Source organism: Chelmon rostratus, chromosome 6, assembly GCF_017976325.1.
Source record: "Chelmon rostratus isolate fCheRos1 chromosome 6, fCheRos1.pri, whole genome shotgun sequence".
NCBI classification, from domain to species: domain Eukaryota; kingdom Metazoa; phylum Chordata; class Actinopteri; order Chaetodontiformes; family Chaetodontidae; genus Chelmon; species Chelmon rostratus.
The window spans coordinates 26,594,441-26,610,246 of NC_055663.1; the positions used below are offsets into that span (position 1 = coordinate 26,594,441).

Consider the following 15,806-nt stretch of genomic DNA (forward strand, 5'->3'; position numbering starts at 1 on the left):
TCCGGTGCAGAGGTGACCGCGCAAGTTAAACGGAATAGCTAGCGAAGATAAAGTCGGTGCGTTTCGACAAACTGAAATGTATGTGCGGTCAATACCAAATGCAATCTATTATTACTTTGGGACAATGTGATATCCGTCTTTTATCTACAGTTTGGTGAAATTCCTTCCAAGGTTCCACCCGTCGCTTTTTGCTGGGTTTATTTTCTTGTGGACTAGCTTAATTAGCTATATGGCGCTGTTGTTGAGAGTGGTAACCTAGCAGCCAAAAAAGCTTCCACATCATGGAAACCTCAGGGTGGCTGGTTACTGTCATTGTAATTTAACGCTGTAATTTATATTCTGTCATATTTCGTTCATTTTGCTGAACGATGTTGAATAATAACAGACATTTGGGTTATAGGTTTAACTTACAAATAGCAGCGTCTGCCCAGCTAATTCATGAAAAACTGAAGATAACTTGGTCTGCGAATTCCTCGCAACAATTTGTGCAGTACCGTTAACGGTAACATGTAGCTAGTTACCTAAATGCCATCACAAATATAGCTTAGCTAAGTTTAGTGTCGCGTAAAATCAAAAAATAATGCAACTTTTGTGGAGCGCAGCAATGTTTAGCCATAGCTTCCCAACTACAATGAGCTTGCTAGCCAGCTAACACTAACATTGTGTAGCAAGTTATTACTACACTGTGCTCAATTCCTGGTAAAGTCTTAACAGTCACGTAATGGCAAAGATGCCTGCTGCTCTTGAGTGGGATAAAGTCATGAGACTTGATCCAGTGAACCTTGGTGACGGTGAAAAAGACCAATTGGACGAAGTCTTCGACATGTTCATTTCGGTAATTGCTTACACTTCACACCAGTATTAATGGCACCTCGCATTTCTGCTCGGTTGCACAACCACCAACGCCTCTGTGGTTTTCCTTTTTTTTTTTTTTTTCTTACTGAAAACAGTGGTGCTGTATACATAGCCATAGTTATGACTACCTGCCTGCTGAACTGAGATAATTGTGCAGGGTATTAGGAATCCATGCTCAATGCCTTTGTCAGCAAAATATACAGTATTTCTCAAGTTATTGTGCTTTGACTGTCTGCTATTCCTGTGATCACTGTTGACCTTGATACCTCACATAAAGTCCCTAGTGACCTTAATACAGATGTAAAGTGAGGACTGTCATATTAACTTTGATCAATCCAAGGGAAATTTCAAATTTACATGGGGTAGCAGGGAAATGTTGCCATTACGGTTGCCATTGTGAATTATTATGAGATTGAATGTCTAAAGTTTTTCTGTTTTTCACATTAAACAATGTTTTCCACGCAGACAGAAGAATGGGAGGTGGAGGATAAAGCCCCAGACGACATCATTCAAGTTCTCAGAATGTTTCAAGCCCTGTTGAAGGTGTTCTATCTTGTTATTGCTATATCCCGATCGCTTCCACACACCATCTATTACCATCTGTCAACAACCCAGTTAGCAGCTATAATGTATTTCACAAAGCAAGAATAATTTGTATATTATTCACATTATTGACCTTGATGCTATTTTGATGACATATGCTGCTTGAAATATTGGCATTTGAAATGATAGAGCGTTTTCATTTTGTACATACAATAATTGTCTTCTCTCCCTCTGCCTATTAGATGAAGGATCAAGAACTTAATGTTGCCTTCAACTTCATTGATAACGTTGGTGTAGAGCATGCTAAAACTGGTCAGTGCACAGATGAAGATCAGTAGTCAGAATGTTTCACGCAAACAGCAGCACAGTTTACATTGTTGATTATGTCTTCTGCCTTCTAGAAAAGGAACTCCTCACCAAGGTGTCGAGGCTGGAACAAGAGTGCAAGGTAGCACTTTTCAGCATATGTCTGTTTGTCTGTATACTGTGGGTCTGCATACTTGCATACCATTTGTTACAGATTTAAGTTACTCATTGAGGTACTGCAATGTTCTTGGATTTCACATGAATGGCTGCTATTACTATTATAAATATTTTAAAAATGCATTAATGTCTGACTGGAAATCACCTTTCATGCTGCTTTACTTCCGGCAACAGTGCCAAATCTTTTAGCCAATCATAGAGTGTAACACCAGCTACAGAGGGATTGGCTGTGGTGGCCACTGAATGACAGCACCTAAGAAGATTACAGCTAATTCCTTGCATGCTCACAGCCATTACTTCTAGTTTCTTTCTCTTATTATTTTCATTTTTTAAGGTTTCTGTGTTACCAGAATTTGCACACCCACAGTTTGTCTTTCAAAGAGAAAGTTGATCCTTGTTAAAGGACTAGTGTCAGTGTTTGCATATGTTAGTTTTGTGAACAGATGGAAGTGATGGAGGACTAAGAGGTTTCTTGGTGGGGGTTGTTTGGGTGGTTATGTCTTGTTTCCGGTCAACAAGGCTCAGCACTCCGGCACAGGGCCAGACACCCGCTTTCTGAGAGATGAGATTCGGCAGCTCGAGACCCAGCTGGATCAGAGGGAGAAGGAGTTGACCCAATTAAAGAAAGAAATGGGGAAAGAAAAAAAAATCAACGAGGAGGTATGAGCATGTTACCCTCAATTCCTATGCATGGCGCAGGACCGTGGATTCAGTAATGAGTCCTAGAATGACCTACAAATAATAGTTCACTCGATGGGTCACACTGTGTTGACACAGTTCATGCTGTTGAGAATAATTTTATTTTGTCCTTTGCTGTTTTTTGTGGAAATGCGTGCCAACTGTTTTTAATGAACTGCATGTATTGAGATTTTAATATACTTTAGTAACAAATAATCCTTAAATATGATTCTTAAAAAAATAATAAATTATGATATATTTAAATTCTTTTATATATATAGTTGTTAGTTGCACACACCTTATTAGTCATTATCTGCTTCCAGTATTTTTCCATTGTTTAATACCCAGGTTAATACACTTGGGCAAGGCTACTGCAAAGTGCAGATGTTACATATTTGTTTTGCATCTGGTGTGGTTATATTTGCACTGCACCGTGTTTCTGCCTTTTGTTATTGTAGTTGCTTGTGCGAGCAGAGGAGGCTGAAGATGAGGTCAAGAAGCTGAAAAGAGAGGTATATGGGTGCTGGCATGACATCACACGAGAACTTTTCATTTATCACTTTATCCTCAGTCGATACCCCATCTTTTCTTGATTGAAAGCCTGTGTGGTCTCATCTGCTCTGCCATCATTTGCTTATGTGAATGCTCTCTCAAATGTCGTCACCTGTTTCCATCTCCTTCTATTTCACTGCCTTAGATAAAAAAGCTTAAGAAAAAGGTAAGACATATAGGTAGTAAAATTAGGTTTCAGTTATTCAAATAAGTATGAGTCTGATAGTATTTGTAGTTCTGTAAAGGTACTAGTGAGCCAGTATGTGGAGTACACATTTTAAACATTTATCATCATTAGTACTCTGCCAAGTAGTTTATGTTTTTGGTTCGGTTTGTTTGTCTGTCTGATAGAAAGATTACAGCAAAACTACTAGCCTAGTTTTCATGATTATCGAAAGGGTTTAGCATAGGTCAAGGAAGAACCCATTACATTTTGGAACAGATCCAAATTACGGGGTGGATTATTTTCACTTTCGTTGATGTTGCAAGATAGGGCATTACATCTTGCTGGAATGAATACCGTACATCTTAAAATATAGTAAATTGTAGTAATTCTCACCAGCAACAAAACATAGCCAATTGTAAAAATACGATGACTCCAATTCACAGTCCACATTCACGGGTGTCAGGAATCCTCTGGGGTAGCCGATACATGTAGTTGCTCAATCATCGTACAGGAAGCAGTTGATATGGAGCACTCAGGGACAGTGGCTTCATGGGAGTACTGGTACAATTGTCACAAAGCTTGACTTGCTTTGACTTTTTTGTCAAATTAAGGTGTGGCTATGGAAAGGCAGATACACACATGTCATGCAACTACTTACACTCTTACTCACATTCAAATGTGAAATAGGTTTCGAAACGTTTTCAGACGGTCTGTATATACTAGTTGTACTTGCAGATTTGCACATCCTAGAAGAATGCACTATTGGCCTGAGGTCCCCCTCTCTCTATGTGCCCTTCTAGTTGTTCATGTATCACTGTTGTTATTTTGCTGCAGCTTTTTACAGAACTCCATAAAAGTTTAAAGAGCCTGTAAGATGGCCCGCTGGGACAGTGTGAGAGTTTAAAAATATGAAGTAGTTCAAATCTTTCCGGATCCAAAGGCAAATCATTTGTCTATTTTCAGATGCAGTGTGTCTACACTACTGTATAACCATAGCACACTGGTTCCAGTCCCTTTTCTGAGACTGATTCTGTCCATTACCACAATAGAATGAGCAGCTCCAGCAGGATGTGGACTTCTATCGTGGAGAGCTAGACCAGAAAGAGCCAGTCCCATCTAGAGATGAGAACGCCGAGACCCAGAGGAAGCTCAACTTGGCCAACCGGCAGCTCTACCAGTGCCTGGAAGACCTTCAGGTGCTTGAAAATCTATTTGTCTACTATACCGAATGATAACAAGACCATTTTTTAACAGGCCTGGCATGCATGCATACAAGCCTACAATGCTGTAATCTTTGACAAACGCAGAACCTCCAAAGAACTTGTCCAAGGAAACACCCTCAGTCTGTGTACTGCCAAAGCCTTGCAAGATCAGTGTTGTTTTCAATTAATAATTGAACTTTAATTCACGTATGGGCTATCGGACTGATGTCACGTATCTCACGTAGTAATCTAGATTACGTAGTGTACTTATAGTTAGGTTTTTTTGTTAGTGTAGATATGTATTTCTTTTCACAGTTCTTGCACTTTTATTTCAAATATTGATTTTGAAAACCCTCCAAACGAGTTGTAACTTTGACGTTGCTCTCTTTAAATTTTTTTTTTTTTTATTTTGAGGTCATGTATAGAAATGTCCGTACTAGTAGCTGGTAGTGTTCACTTGATTTGGTCAAAATTTTCAAAACATCAAAGGAGTTGCCATAGCAATTTGCACATCTACACCTGATTGTATGTGCCTACTTAACCTACAGTTCAACTAAATTGCTTTCGAATACATTTACATTTAAATGGATTTTATATTTTTTTTTATCTGTAATGGTATCGGCTGATATCCAAATTCAGATATTGGAATTGGATCAGAACTGAAAAAAAGTGGATTGGTGTGCCTCTGCTGTTTTCTACTTATTTTCATGGCTTTCACGTGTTTTTATTACCTTTTCTTTCTAACGCTTTTTGTTTCCATTAGCAAGCCGAGGATGAAAACTTACACCTTAAGACCCAGAATGAACAGATGCAGAAAAGCCTGGAGGAGTCGGTGAAGGAGATGGAGAAGATGACAGACGAATACAACAAGATGAAGATCGTTGTACAGCAGACTGACTCTATTATGGACCAGCTCAGAAAAGAGAGGGATCATGCAAAGCTACAAGTAAAGACACTCCTCAAAGAACTACTTTTCTCTTATGTATTCTTTCCCACCTTAAATCTGTGGTTGGTTAGTAAAATATATTTTCATGCTGAGACATTTATAATTTCACTGCATGATTATCATGAACTGCACTATCACCAAAAATGCTTGCAATGCGGGGGCTGTGAGTTATGATGCTATCTGTGTGTTTAATGTGCAGGTCAGAGAGTTAACAGATAAGATTCATAGCATGACTGAGGAGGATGACCCAATAATGGCTGCCGTCAATGCCAAAGTGGAGGAGTGGAAGGTGAGGGTTAATCAAATGTCCACAACTCTCAACAAGGCACCTCTTGTCTTTCTTTCTTTAAGCCAGAAGTACTTAAAAGATTCGTCCGGGAACCCAAAAACCTTTTATGAATTCAGTAACATAATCAGAGAAACTGTTTGTAAGTCTAAATTTATCTCCTGGCCATCAAAAGGTCTCTGCTCTAGGGTACTTTCTGAAGCCCTAGGACCTTTTTCTTTTGATTTTATTGACGTCAAAACCAAACCATTTAGTCGATTTACCATTTAACTGCTAGAACGAGAAAGAGAAGGGCAGATTGTTGCCACTTTGGAGACAGGCATTCTACTTCTCTATGTCCATTCAAGCATTGTAAGATGAGATGTAACTTTATTAACCCCCTGGCTGGGGAAATTCGGGCATGGAGTCACTCAGTACACTTCATAGACCAGGACTGTGTCTCTGTTGTGTTTCCAAAAATTTTAAACCATTATTTGACCAATTAGCCCAAACTTAACGGAGATGGTATGAGCACAAATAGGAATGCTTACTTCCTTGATTTAGTTCATGGTGGTCATTATGCTTCTTCCCCATCGTCTTTGAGTTTGGCTCTTTGTTGAACTATTCAACGGGACCATCATGTTCCTTCCATTGTGCTGACACAATTGTGCTGGCTGATTTTTTTCCTTACACATAGAGAGTGCTGTCTGGGAAGGACGATGAAATTTTGGTGTACCAGCAGATGATCCGCGATCTGAGGGAAAAGCTTCGTTCTGCCCAGTTGGACTTGGACAAGAGCAACATTATTGCCTTGCAGCAGGTCTGTCTCAAACAGGGGAGGAATTTATCCTCTATGTCTATGTATCTCTGACTTGTTATCTCCCCCCATTGTGGTGCACAGAATGTGGGCCATTATGTGTTCATGATGATGTATGTGTCAGTCAATGTGTAGACACATTTATATGAAGACAAAAACTCTAGCATGAAAGAAACTCCACAGGTTCTCCTTATGTGGCAGATGACGATGTTTTTGTAATAATGTTATTGATGGAATCTGAAAACATCTTGCATGGAGACACTACAAATAATAAATACACATTTGTCCACCCATGTGTCATGGAAAGGAAGGGTACTGACAAAGTTTGATTTGGCTTCTTTACTGTAAGTGGTCATGCTTCAGTATATCACAGTAATGTTCGCAAGACACAAGAATTCTTGAGAATTTAAATCATGGTAGATATGTCAGAAAAGCTTGACGTATAACCTTGTGCATCAGATATAATTCTTCCTGTCCCTGCATACTTACAAACCCTGTCTCCAAACTTTTGGATGCTGTTTTAAACATAAATTAAACAAAATGTGCTAATTTGCTCATATTTTTTGACATATACTCAATTGATAACAGTACAGAGGTAATCTATTTAATGTTTTACCTCATTGTCGGGAAACACAGTTTGGTTTGCAGATGATTGATTCTGTTTTTATTTACGTTTCACACAGCTTTGTATGTTTTTTGGAATCGGTTGTAAATGTGCAAGACAAAAATATAGTAGTCGGCCTATCTGTCTAGCTATCTAGCCATCCATCCATCACTCCTTTTTCCTACTTTCTGCTTTCTCTCTTTGCTTTGTCATGTCATTTTATCGACCTGTCCTCCCTTCCATCTCTCTATCGCTGCCCTGGGCCAGGTCATATATGAGCTATGCAATGTAAGTTTCTTCTGTCATGTGCCTCTTATCCTCAGCCTCCCTTATTTTATACATTCATTTGTGATATTAACTTAGGTGCCGACAAGTGTGCCACAGCTGTGCTCTGTTTTACACATAACTCTTCTCTTTTAAATTGCTTTGTGAATGCCTTAAAGGCCGTCCAAGAGAGAGATAATCAAATCAAGATGCTGAGTGAGCAGGTGGAGCAATATACGGGGGAAATGGAGAAGCACACCCTGCTCATTGAGGAGCTAAAGACATCCACAAAGAAAGATCGAGGTGGGTGGATCATTGTTTAAGACTCCTCACTGAACACCTTCATACCAAAGACTTGCAGTAAAAATGGAGAGTCAAAGAAGTTAGCCCCATTGCACTCCAAAAAAAACTCCTTTTTATATTAGCAGTGTATGAAATGACGATAATGTGAAAGGGAACTCATAGTGTCAAGAGCACATAGAATTAGCGTCCAACTCTGCAGTCCCCCCAACCTCTGCAGAGCCTTTTAGCACCTTTTAGTTCATTGTTTCGGCTTTATGGCCCTCAACTCAGTTGTTTGATTTAGTCTCACTACTCTCATCTGTGTCGTTTTAGCCCCCAGCAGGCCACTGTTTTCAGCAATAAAGCTGTAAAGGCTAAAAAAAACAGTTATTTCCCTCAGGAGCTAACAAGAGAGTGAATATTGGACTTTCATCGTTGGGTAGCTGGTAATACGACTCCAAATGAATGCTCATGTTGCTCTGTGCCTTCTGGATGTGTACATAGGCAGTTGTTTGCAAACATGACCAAGATGATGCCGGTGTTGTGTCGACAACTTGTTCTGCTGCCCCCAAATGATATCCTGTGATCACCAGATTGTCACTTTTGCCTGTAGTCAAAGAAATTTCCTTTTCTTGTCCAAGGCCTACCATCAGCCATACAGCAGAGAAAGATGGAAGAGCTGAAGTCCAAGCTGGAAGTTGCAGAGACCAGAGCAGTGGAAGCAGAGCAGGCGGTAAAGCTTGCTGAAGCTCATGCTGAGGAAAAAGACAAAGCACTCATTGAGGCCTCTAACCGCTTGAGCCAGTATGAGTCTGTAAGTCTTTGTTTTTACATTTGGCTTACATCAAAGATTTTTTTGTAATCTAAGTCGAATTGACCGAGACTTAATTCCCAGAAGCAAAGTTTTGTTTCTGTCCATCCTCACTTTTAGTAGGAACATTGAAATAACAGTGTGACTATGGTGTGATCTAGATGCTTTTTGCGTCTACAAGCTAAGTGTTTGTCTTTCACCATGTCTAATTAAATCCTGATTTCACCAAAAAAGCGTACAAGTTGAAAAACAAGAAAAGTGAGACAAGACATGCTTTTGGATGGATTAGTAACCACTGATCTATTTCTGCGTTGCAGGGCACTTATGGCCTGGAAGCAGCCATTGTGGAGATCAAAGAGTGTAAAAATCAAATTAGAGTGAGAAATCGTGAGGCAGAGGCCATGACCAAAGAGATCAACCAGCTTGAGATGAGAATCAGTGACCTCATGGACGAAAATGAGGATTTCCGACAAAAACTAGGTCAGATGTAAAAAAAAGTTTACTGTTCCCATCTCTCAATATATTTAGACAACACTGACTGACCTGAACGTGTGAAATAAATATTACTTATGTTTATTTCTGTGTTTTTAATGACTCTCAAGGTCTGGAACCAAAGCAGGAAGTGGATCTGACAGAGTTCAGGCGAGCCAAAGAACTCAGGGAGCGGCAGTACAAAGCAGAAAACCAAGTCCTTACCAAAGAGGTAAAGTGGGCTGACAAAGGTTATGACCACTGCTTCTATAACCACTGCCTTTTCTGAGCACCTCTGACCTCACTGCTTGATTTCTTTCTAGATTGAACGGCTTGAAGAAGAGAGACTTGAGCTAAAGAAACAAATCAGACGCATGGTGAAGGATAGAGGTGACTCAAAAAGCATGGAACTGAATAACACCAATTATTAACAGTCTTTTGCTATGGTTTTTCCCTCAGAGATAAAAGATCAGATTAGATTCAGGGTGTTTCATCTGTCTTTTTGATGTTGTATTTTTAGTGATATCTCAGCCAAAACTTTTTTTTTGTCTCTGGCATTTTGATTGGACAGATGTGGGCACAAAAGTTGACGGGCAAAATTTGTAAAAGAAAGTCGCATGGCAGACATAAAGTGTCTGCCATGCGTTTCACTGTTTCCCTCAAATTACACAAAAACATCTTCTTCCAGTTACCTCTGGTTGCATTTAATCATGTAGATATTTGCGGTTTTGTGGTTGCAGCTATTGTGAATTTGCACATCTTTTGACATATCAGCCTTTCAAAGCGTCTGCCTCCACCCCAACACAATTTAGTACAAAGGAATTTTGTTTGATGCACCCATGAAATTAAAATTCTGTGTATCACTTTTCATTGCAAAGCATTTAACAGCAACAGGTCTTTCCAGAAACAGTGTTCCTATGAAAGCTGTTGACTGCCTGTTATCCTGAGAAAGGAACAGTGTTCTATTCACCTCCATTGTATTGGGAAGGAGGCAAAACTGAAAGAAGAAATATCTGCACTCTCTGACCTATGCAATATTTCACTTTATTTTGTGCTTTTGGTCTATCAGACCTTCATCAGAGCACACATCATTCAACAATGGACAAGTACTGAATGGAGTACTGTGAGGTATACATACAATTGTAAGACAGACTTGTTATAACGTACAAAAAGAGGGTGGAACATGGTGATAATAGAAAAACGCATATTTACAGACAGGAAGTACCTTCATAGCAGTACCATGCAGCTTCACAACATAGTAGCTGGGGCTTTGAGAGGGATCAGGCTTGAGCAATCATTAATCAGAGGTCCCCTCATCTAAAGAAAAACAATCATCACAAATATAAACGATGAACCATAGACCCCTGATTCTACATTAATAATGAAGAAAAGAAATATCCTGGATTACAGCACAACACTCATGGGCCTGTGGGCTGAATTTAAAAAAAAAAATCCCTTTGGCTTATCTCTCTTTTTATACCCCCCGCCAATGCAATGACAGGCAACAGGATAGTCCACATCCATGCGTCTGATGGAGCTCTTGTGCTCCCTAATCCTTTGTTACAGCATGCGTGTAGCTTTACCTATATAAATCTTATAGCATGGCCATTGTAATACATAGGTAGCATTTTCTGTGCAGCATGTGATGAAACCCCTGACAGAAAAACTTTTGCGTCATCTTGGATATCTAACAGCAGGACCTTTCTGTGGGTTGCGAAACTGCGCACAATTGACACTTGGATAATTTCCATCTTTTAGAGGAACTAAAATAGTCTGTTTTAGACTTGCCTTTATGTTGGCCTGCACTAGCTTGTTGAGTAAGTTAGGGCCTCTTCTATAGACAAAGAGGCACCAGTGTTTTGGAATGGTGTTACTTAGGATATAGACCTGAAGGGTATTAGTGCTAATACTGGAGACCGACAGAGTAACTTCTCTTTGGCACTTTAAAAAGATCAGAGTTGGGTTTGGAAAACGGAACTTTTTATGAATGAAAGATTTGTCTTTGCAGCAGCTTTATCAATGAATTTCTCATTATGCTGACTGTTTCATTTTCTAAGTACTGCTCTGATTTTTTTCAAAGAAGTGTCAAAAAAAAGAAAAGTTACTCAAGACAATTCCAGTCCAAACAATTCTGGGAACTTCATGAGAGGAACTGCCCACTGTGGAGCTCTGGCAAGAAATACATACCTTCTTCTGTTTGCATTCACACTGCCAACAGGGCCGCTGAAGTGACGTAAGTTGGTGGGCAGTTGGCACAGTGATGTAATTTGTACGAGACATACAACAACATCAGCAACAGTAAAGCTTGGGCTTCAGTCTCGGCCCATTTGTCTGCGTCTTGCTCCCTTTTTTCGACAGTTGCAAGTTGTTGTTCACATGGCTAACATTTAACACAGGTTTTTAAAAATAGTGGCCAGTACTGCATTGGTTCATGTGTTTGACCGTCAGTTACCAAAGCTCCTTCCTTCTTGCCTGTCCGTTGTTGAATCATACATGCTCTGATGAAGGTCTGATAGACCGAAAGCATGAAATACAGTGAAATGCTGCCTAAATTTAGGAGTCAGAAAGTCGCTCAATCAGACTGGACACATTGATGCTCTAGCGGATTAGACTAGAGGCAGATAGCTCAAAACTAGGCCAAATAGAACCAGAATTGCCTGCAAAATTATCTACAGTAGATGGCAAGTTAAAAGATTCTTATCAGCCTTTTAGCCACCTGTAGAGCACCTTTTGCATTTTCCCTGAGATTTGCAGCCACTGTAGGCTCTCCTGCGTGCTTGGAAAGAGTGGCGAGGCGAAGGTGTTCACTTTGTTTCCATCTGCAACTTCACTGCTTGATGCCACTGAATCCTATACACTGGTCTTTTAAGTCTGAGTAACAATCAGCTGTGTCTGTAGGGATCCCACAGTCAAACTCTCTGCTGGAGGAGGATGTCGGCCCCAGCAGAACTGGACAGCTGCCATTTAAACAAAGCAGCACTTACACAGATGAAGAGATCCGACGCAAAGTAAGCTAAGCAAGAAACTCTATCATCATAGCCTATCAGGCTGATGATGTCATTTCTTACATCTCAACTTCAATCAAGACCCAGTGTTTCAAAGTATAGAGCAATGTCCTGAATACATTTTAGAGCTCATTGTAATTATTGTATGTATGTAGCTGACATGGTTTTAAGTGTCACTTTTTGGTGATGTAAACTTTTCTTTACAGAATGAGTACCTGGAAAAAGAACTGAGCAACAAGGACAGAGAACTGGAGCTTCACAAGACCCAGTTTCAGGTCAAATGTAAGTACAGCCCTGCTATCCATTCAAAGTTTATGTAGACATTTTTAGAGCTGAGTCACTTCCGTGACCTGCAGAGTTTATTTATCTGACAACACAAAGTGTGAGAATATACTGTATACTGCAGGGGTCCTTACTGTTGTATTTTTCACAACACAAGGCCACAGCTACACTGATACTGTTCTTTCCTGTGTTTGTTAACTTGTAGTGGATGAGCTGTCAAAAGTGAAAAGAGACCTCGAGTCTGCACTGCAAGATGTCCTCCAGGCCATGAGGATTAACCAAGGGACCCCACCATATGATGGTGCCATAAATGTTCCCGGACTGGAAAAGTTGGCTGATGTAAGTGTCCCCCATGCACCAAATATGACGCTGATTAGTTTAAGTTGTAAACTTTTTTTTGCCATAACTAGTACTTGATTTGATCAGCTCAATCTTCAGGATTTTATTTTTACTACTGCAGGACATTGATCTTATTTTCCTGATAGAATAAGGAAGTATTTCTTGCTACATTATTGACAGCTAAAGAGAGACAGGAAAGTCAGGGGAGAGAGAGGGGTAGACATGTTGCAAAGGGCCCGGACTGGAATCAAACACGGGATACTGCAGTAAGGGCTCAGCCTTGACACATGGTGCAGCCTCGACAGCAGGACCTGTGCTATCTCTAACTCTAAAACTAAAACTTCAACATTTCAGTTGTTCTTAATTTTTATCACAATGCATAGCATTGTTCAGTTGAGCTGTCAACCAGCCAACATGTTTTCACTGTAATGAATCAGTATCAAAGATCCAATATGAGAGTTTTTGCAAATCTCTCTTAAGCTGTTAATTGTGCAAGTTTTTGTTTGGTCTTGTCTGTCTTATGTTCTCTTGGCACAGATCAAATAAATGTCCCTTGTGACATTTGCTTGGCTACAAGTTTAAACCTGACTGCTGAATGAAAGTCTGTTTTGTTGTCTCATCCTGTAATATCTGATCTGTTGTATAATAAACTGCCAAATGGAAAATGTTACGAGTGTCATGAGATTTGCAGTAATGGTAGCAGATGTAGCATATTAGCAGTTAGTGATAGTGTTGATTTTAGATCATATTTTTATAGTCCCTTTAGTGTTTTACTACTTTAATATAACAGATGTTTTTAGATTGACATTCAGGTTAAAACTTTGTTACCTAAATGTGATGATTCATAGAGTCTATTTACATTTCTATTTAGTTTATATTTACAGTATATATTTACATTCATATATCAAGCTTACTGAATTTGTGATCATGTGATTTTTTTATGTATTGTTTCCTAGACAGTTCCAACATGTCTTGCTGAAAACAATGGGCATACACCCCTCCTTGGTGTTTCATTGGTTTTTGCCAGTTGAGGGCTTGTCACATAGCAACTTGATAAACAACAAATGCACTGAGCGAGAACAAAAGTCAAGAGTAATCCGGCTTATCTTGCTTTATCTTGTGCTGACGACCAGCACAAGATAAAGTCAAATTCGAGATAGCTGAAGAAGATGGTTTGTTTGGCTTCGACATCACACTGCTGAGCTCAACATCAGACACGTCCAGCGGAAAAGGAAGTACCAGGCGCAACATGCAAACTCACAAAGTGTGAATTTGGAAAATTGGGGAGGGAATATGATAGTTGCCTTTTCTATTTCAGAGACTGTGTTGTTTATTCATCATTAGATGTTTTTCGGGATTTATTTTAATCCCATTCCAACTGTGCTCATCCCTCATATCACAGGCTTTAGATCTCAACACCATGAGTGGGCAGTCTGAGACAGCCCTGCACCTCAAGCCCCAAATACATCAGCTGGTCGGGAGAAATGAAGAACTGAGGCAGGAATTGAAATCAGCCCGGGAGGAAGCAACCAGCAGCTTCAGTCAGCTTGCCAGAGCCAAAGAAAAGGTACATCCAAGAAGTGACGCTGCAGACTGACTTATTATTATAATTTTAAATCTTGATTCTTTAGCTTTTCTATCTGACCTTTTTTTTGTTTTTAATTCATTCAACCTTTATTGAAATCTGGAAGAATCAGTCAAGGCATGCCCTCATTTGCAATGATGTCAAGAGTACAGTTAAAACAGAATTAATGCTCACAAAAATAAATAAAAAGAAAACAAACCGACAGTAACAAAATAGACAGCCTCAATCAATGACATTTAAAATTTAAACTCAACTTATTGATCCACCCTGATACCAAGATGCTTATAATCTGAGACCCATTCAAGCCAACTCGAACAGATGCTAACAGCTGTGTGTCATAACTCTCTTTTCCAAATAAACACATAAATGTCTCGCATAAAAGTAGTTAACCAAAAAATGTACACATTTACCCAACGTAGATTTATAGAGACTGCAGCAACGCCTGATATACTCTGTCTTTAAGAGTAATGACAGATGTCTTTGAACAATCGGTATCCTGTTTTCAACATGTGTTGCTTCTGTTTCATGTAAAAAGACTTTTCAATTTTTCAGCCAACATTCACTTTAAATTTTGAACTGATATGCTGTAAAATCTCTGACAAATAATCTGTAACAGAAACCACGTTTCACAGCCAAAGAAATGTTGGTTGGATCCCTGTTCATAAAAGGGGAAAGCCTTGATTGATGTCAAAGCCTTATTTCCTTACGCTTAGCATGAGTGCTTACCTGCTGATTCCAGAAGTAAACTTTGGAACTACTTTGCTGGACAAGTGACATTTTTAGTGAAGTTTCTATTATCAAAACGAAGGTTTGACTGCCAGACGCTGGTATTTGTTGTCTTTATCTGTCAGGTAAGCAAACTGGAAAGTGAACTGGAGCTGCTGAGGACGTCAGGCAGCAGTGGAGTCGTCCTCCGACCTCTGACCCTGCCCGAGGGCCTGGGGCCCAGCAGCACTGAGGTCATCAGTTCTCTGAATGAGTACACTGTTCGACTTCTTCAGGTCAGTGACAATGTGTTCTTAAGACCTGGGGGGAAACCTATAAATCAGCAATATGTCTCAATTATAAATAAAACATTTATAATACTTATATTAATTAGGAGCTCAAAAACAAGGAGGAAAAAATCAAGAAACTTGTAGGAACACTGGAGGAATACAAAGAGAAGTTTTCTGTTATTAGCCACCAGCAAGGACTGCTCTATAAAGAATACCTAAGGTGGGTTAACAAGACATTTTCTCACAGGTTATAGCTGGTTTGTAACCTCAAGTGCAACATTTGAAACCATTTTTCTTGTGTTTTCGCTCAGCGAGAAGACAGAGTGGCAAAAGACGAAAGAGACTTTTGCAGAGACGAAGAACAAGCTGGACGAGCAAAAACAGGTGGACGCCATTAAAATCCAAGAGTTCAACGTAAGTCAGACAAATAAATGTTTAAAAGGTGCTTGAATGCTGCAAGATGGGTTTCAGTTGTGTAGTGCTTTTCCCTGAAGTACTTTACAATATTTCTGTCATTCACCAACCCACACACACAAACATATACACACACCACCAACTAGTGTACCACAGATACATCTCGCCAAAACTCTTGTTTGTTCTTCTTCCTCTAACTCAATGAATGTCAGACACACAGAAGGAGAACGGAGCACTGACTCAGTTA

The 15,806-nt window shown here is 39.6% G+C and overlaps 1 protein-coding gene across 4 annotated transcripts in view; it reads left to right on the top strand.

Annotated features, from left to right (window-relative positions):
- The first annotated feature begins 53 nt into the window (after positions 1-53).
- Positions 54-15,806, top strand: part of cep290 (centrosomal protein 290) — a 37,734-nt gene continuing 21,981 nt past the window's right edge. For 2 of the 4 annotated variants that reach the window (XM_041938610.1, XM_041938612.1), the window contains exons 1-23: positions 54-835; positions 1,321-1,398; positions 1,641-1,710; positions 1,800-1,846; positions 2,401-2,541; positions 3,018-3,071; positions 3,257-3,277; positions 4,327-4,473; positions 5,243-5,425; positions 5,625-5,714; positions 6,388-6,510; positions 7,555-7,678; positions 8,299-8,471; positions 8,786-8,948; positions 9,071-9,171; positions 9,263-9,329; positions 11,838-11,947; positions 12,151-12,226; positions 12,432-12,565; positions 13,968-14,132; positions 15,002-15,151; positions 15,250-15,365; positions 15,457-15,559. In XM_041938610.1, coding sequence (XP_041794544.1) covers positions 722-835; positions 1,321-1,398; positions 1,641-1,710; positions 1,800-1,846; positions 2,401-2,541; positions 3,018-3,071; positions 3,257-3,277; positions 4,327-4,473; positions 5,243-5,425; positions 5,625-5,714; positions 6,388-6,510; positions 7,555-7,678; positions 8,299-8,471; positions 8,786-8,948; positions 9,071-9,171; positions 9,263-9,329; positions 11,838-11,947; positions 12,151-12,226; positions 12,432-12,565; positions 13,968-14,132; positions 15,002-15,151; positions 15,250-15,365; positions 15,457-15,559 — 2,550 coding nt within the window. In that variant the 5' untranslated portion in view covers positions 54-721. The remainder of the gene's footprint in view (positions 836-1,320; positions 1,399-1,640; positions 1,711-1,799; positions 1,847-2,400; positions 2,542-3,017; positions 3,072-3,256; positions 3,278-4,326; positions 4,474-5,242; positions 5,426-5,624; positions 5,715-6,387; positions 6,511-7,554; positions 7,679-8,298; positions 8,472-8,785; positions 8,949-9,070; positions 9,172-9,262; positions 9,330-11,837; positions 11,948-12,150; positions 12,227-12,431; positions 12,566-13,967; positions 14,133-15,001; positions 15,152-15,249; positions 15,366-15,456; positions 15,560-15,806) is intronic. The other 2 variants (XM_041938611.1, XM_041938613.1) reach the window with 1 other exon arrangement.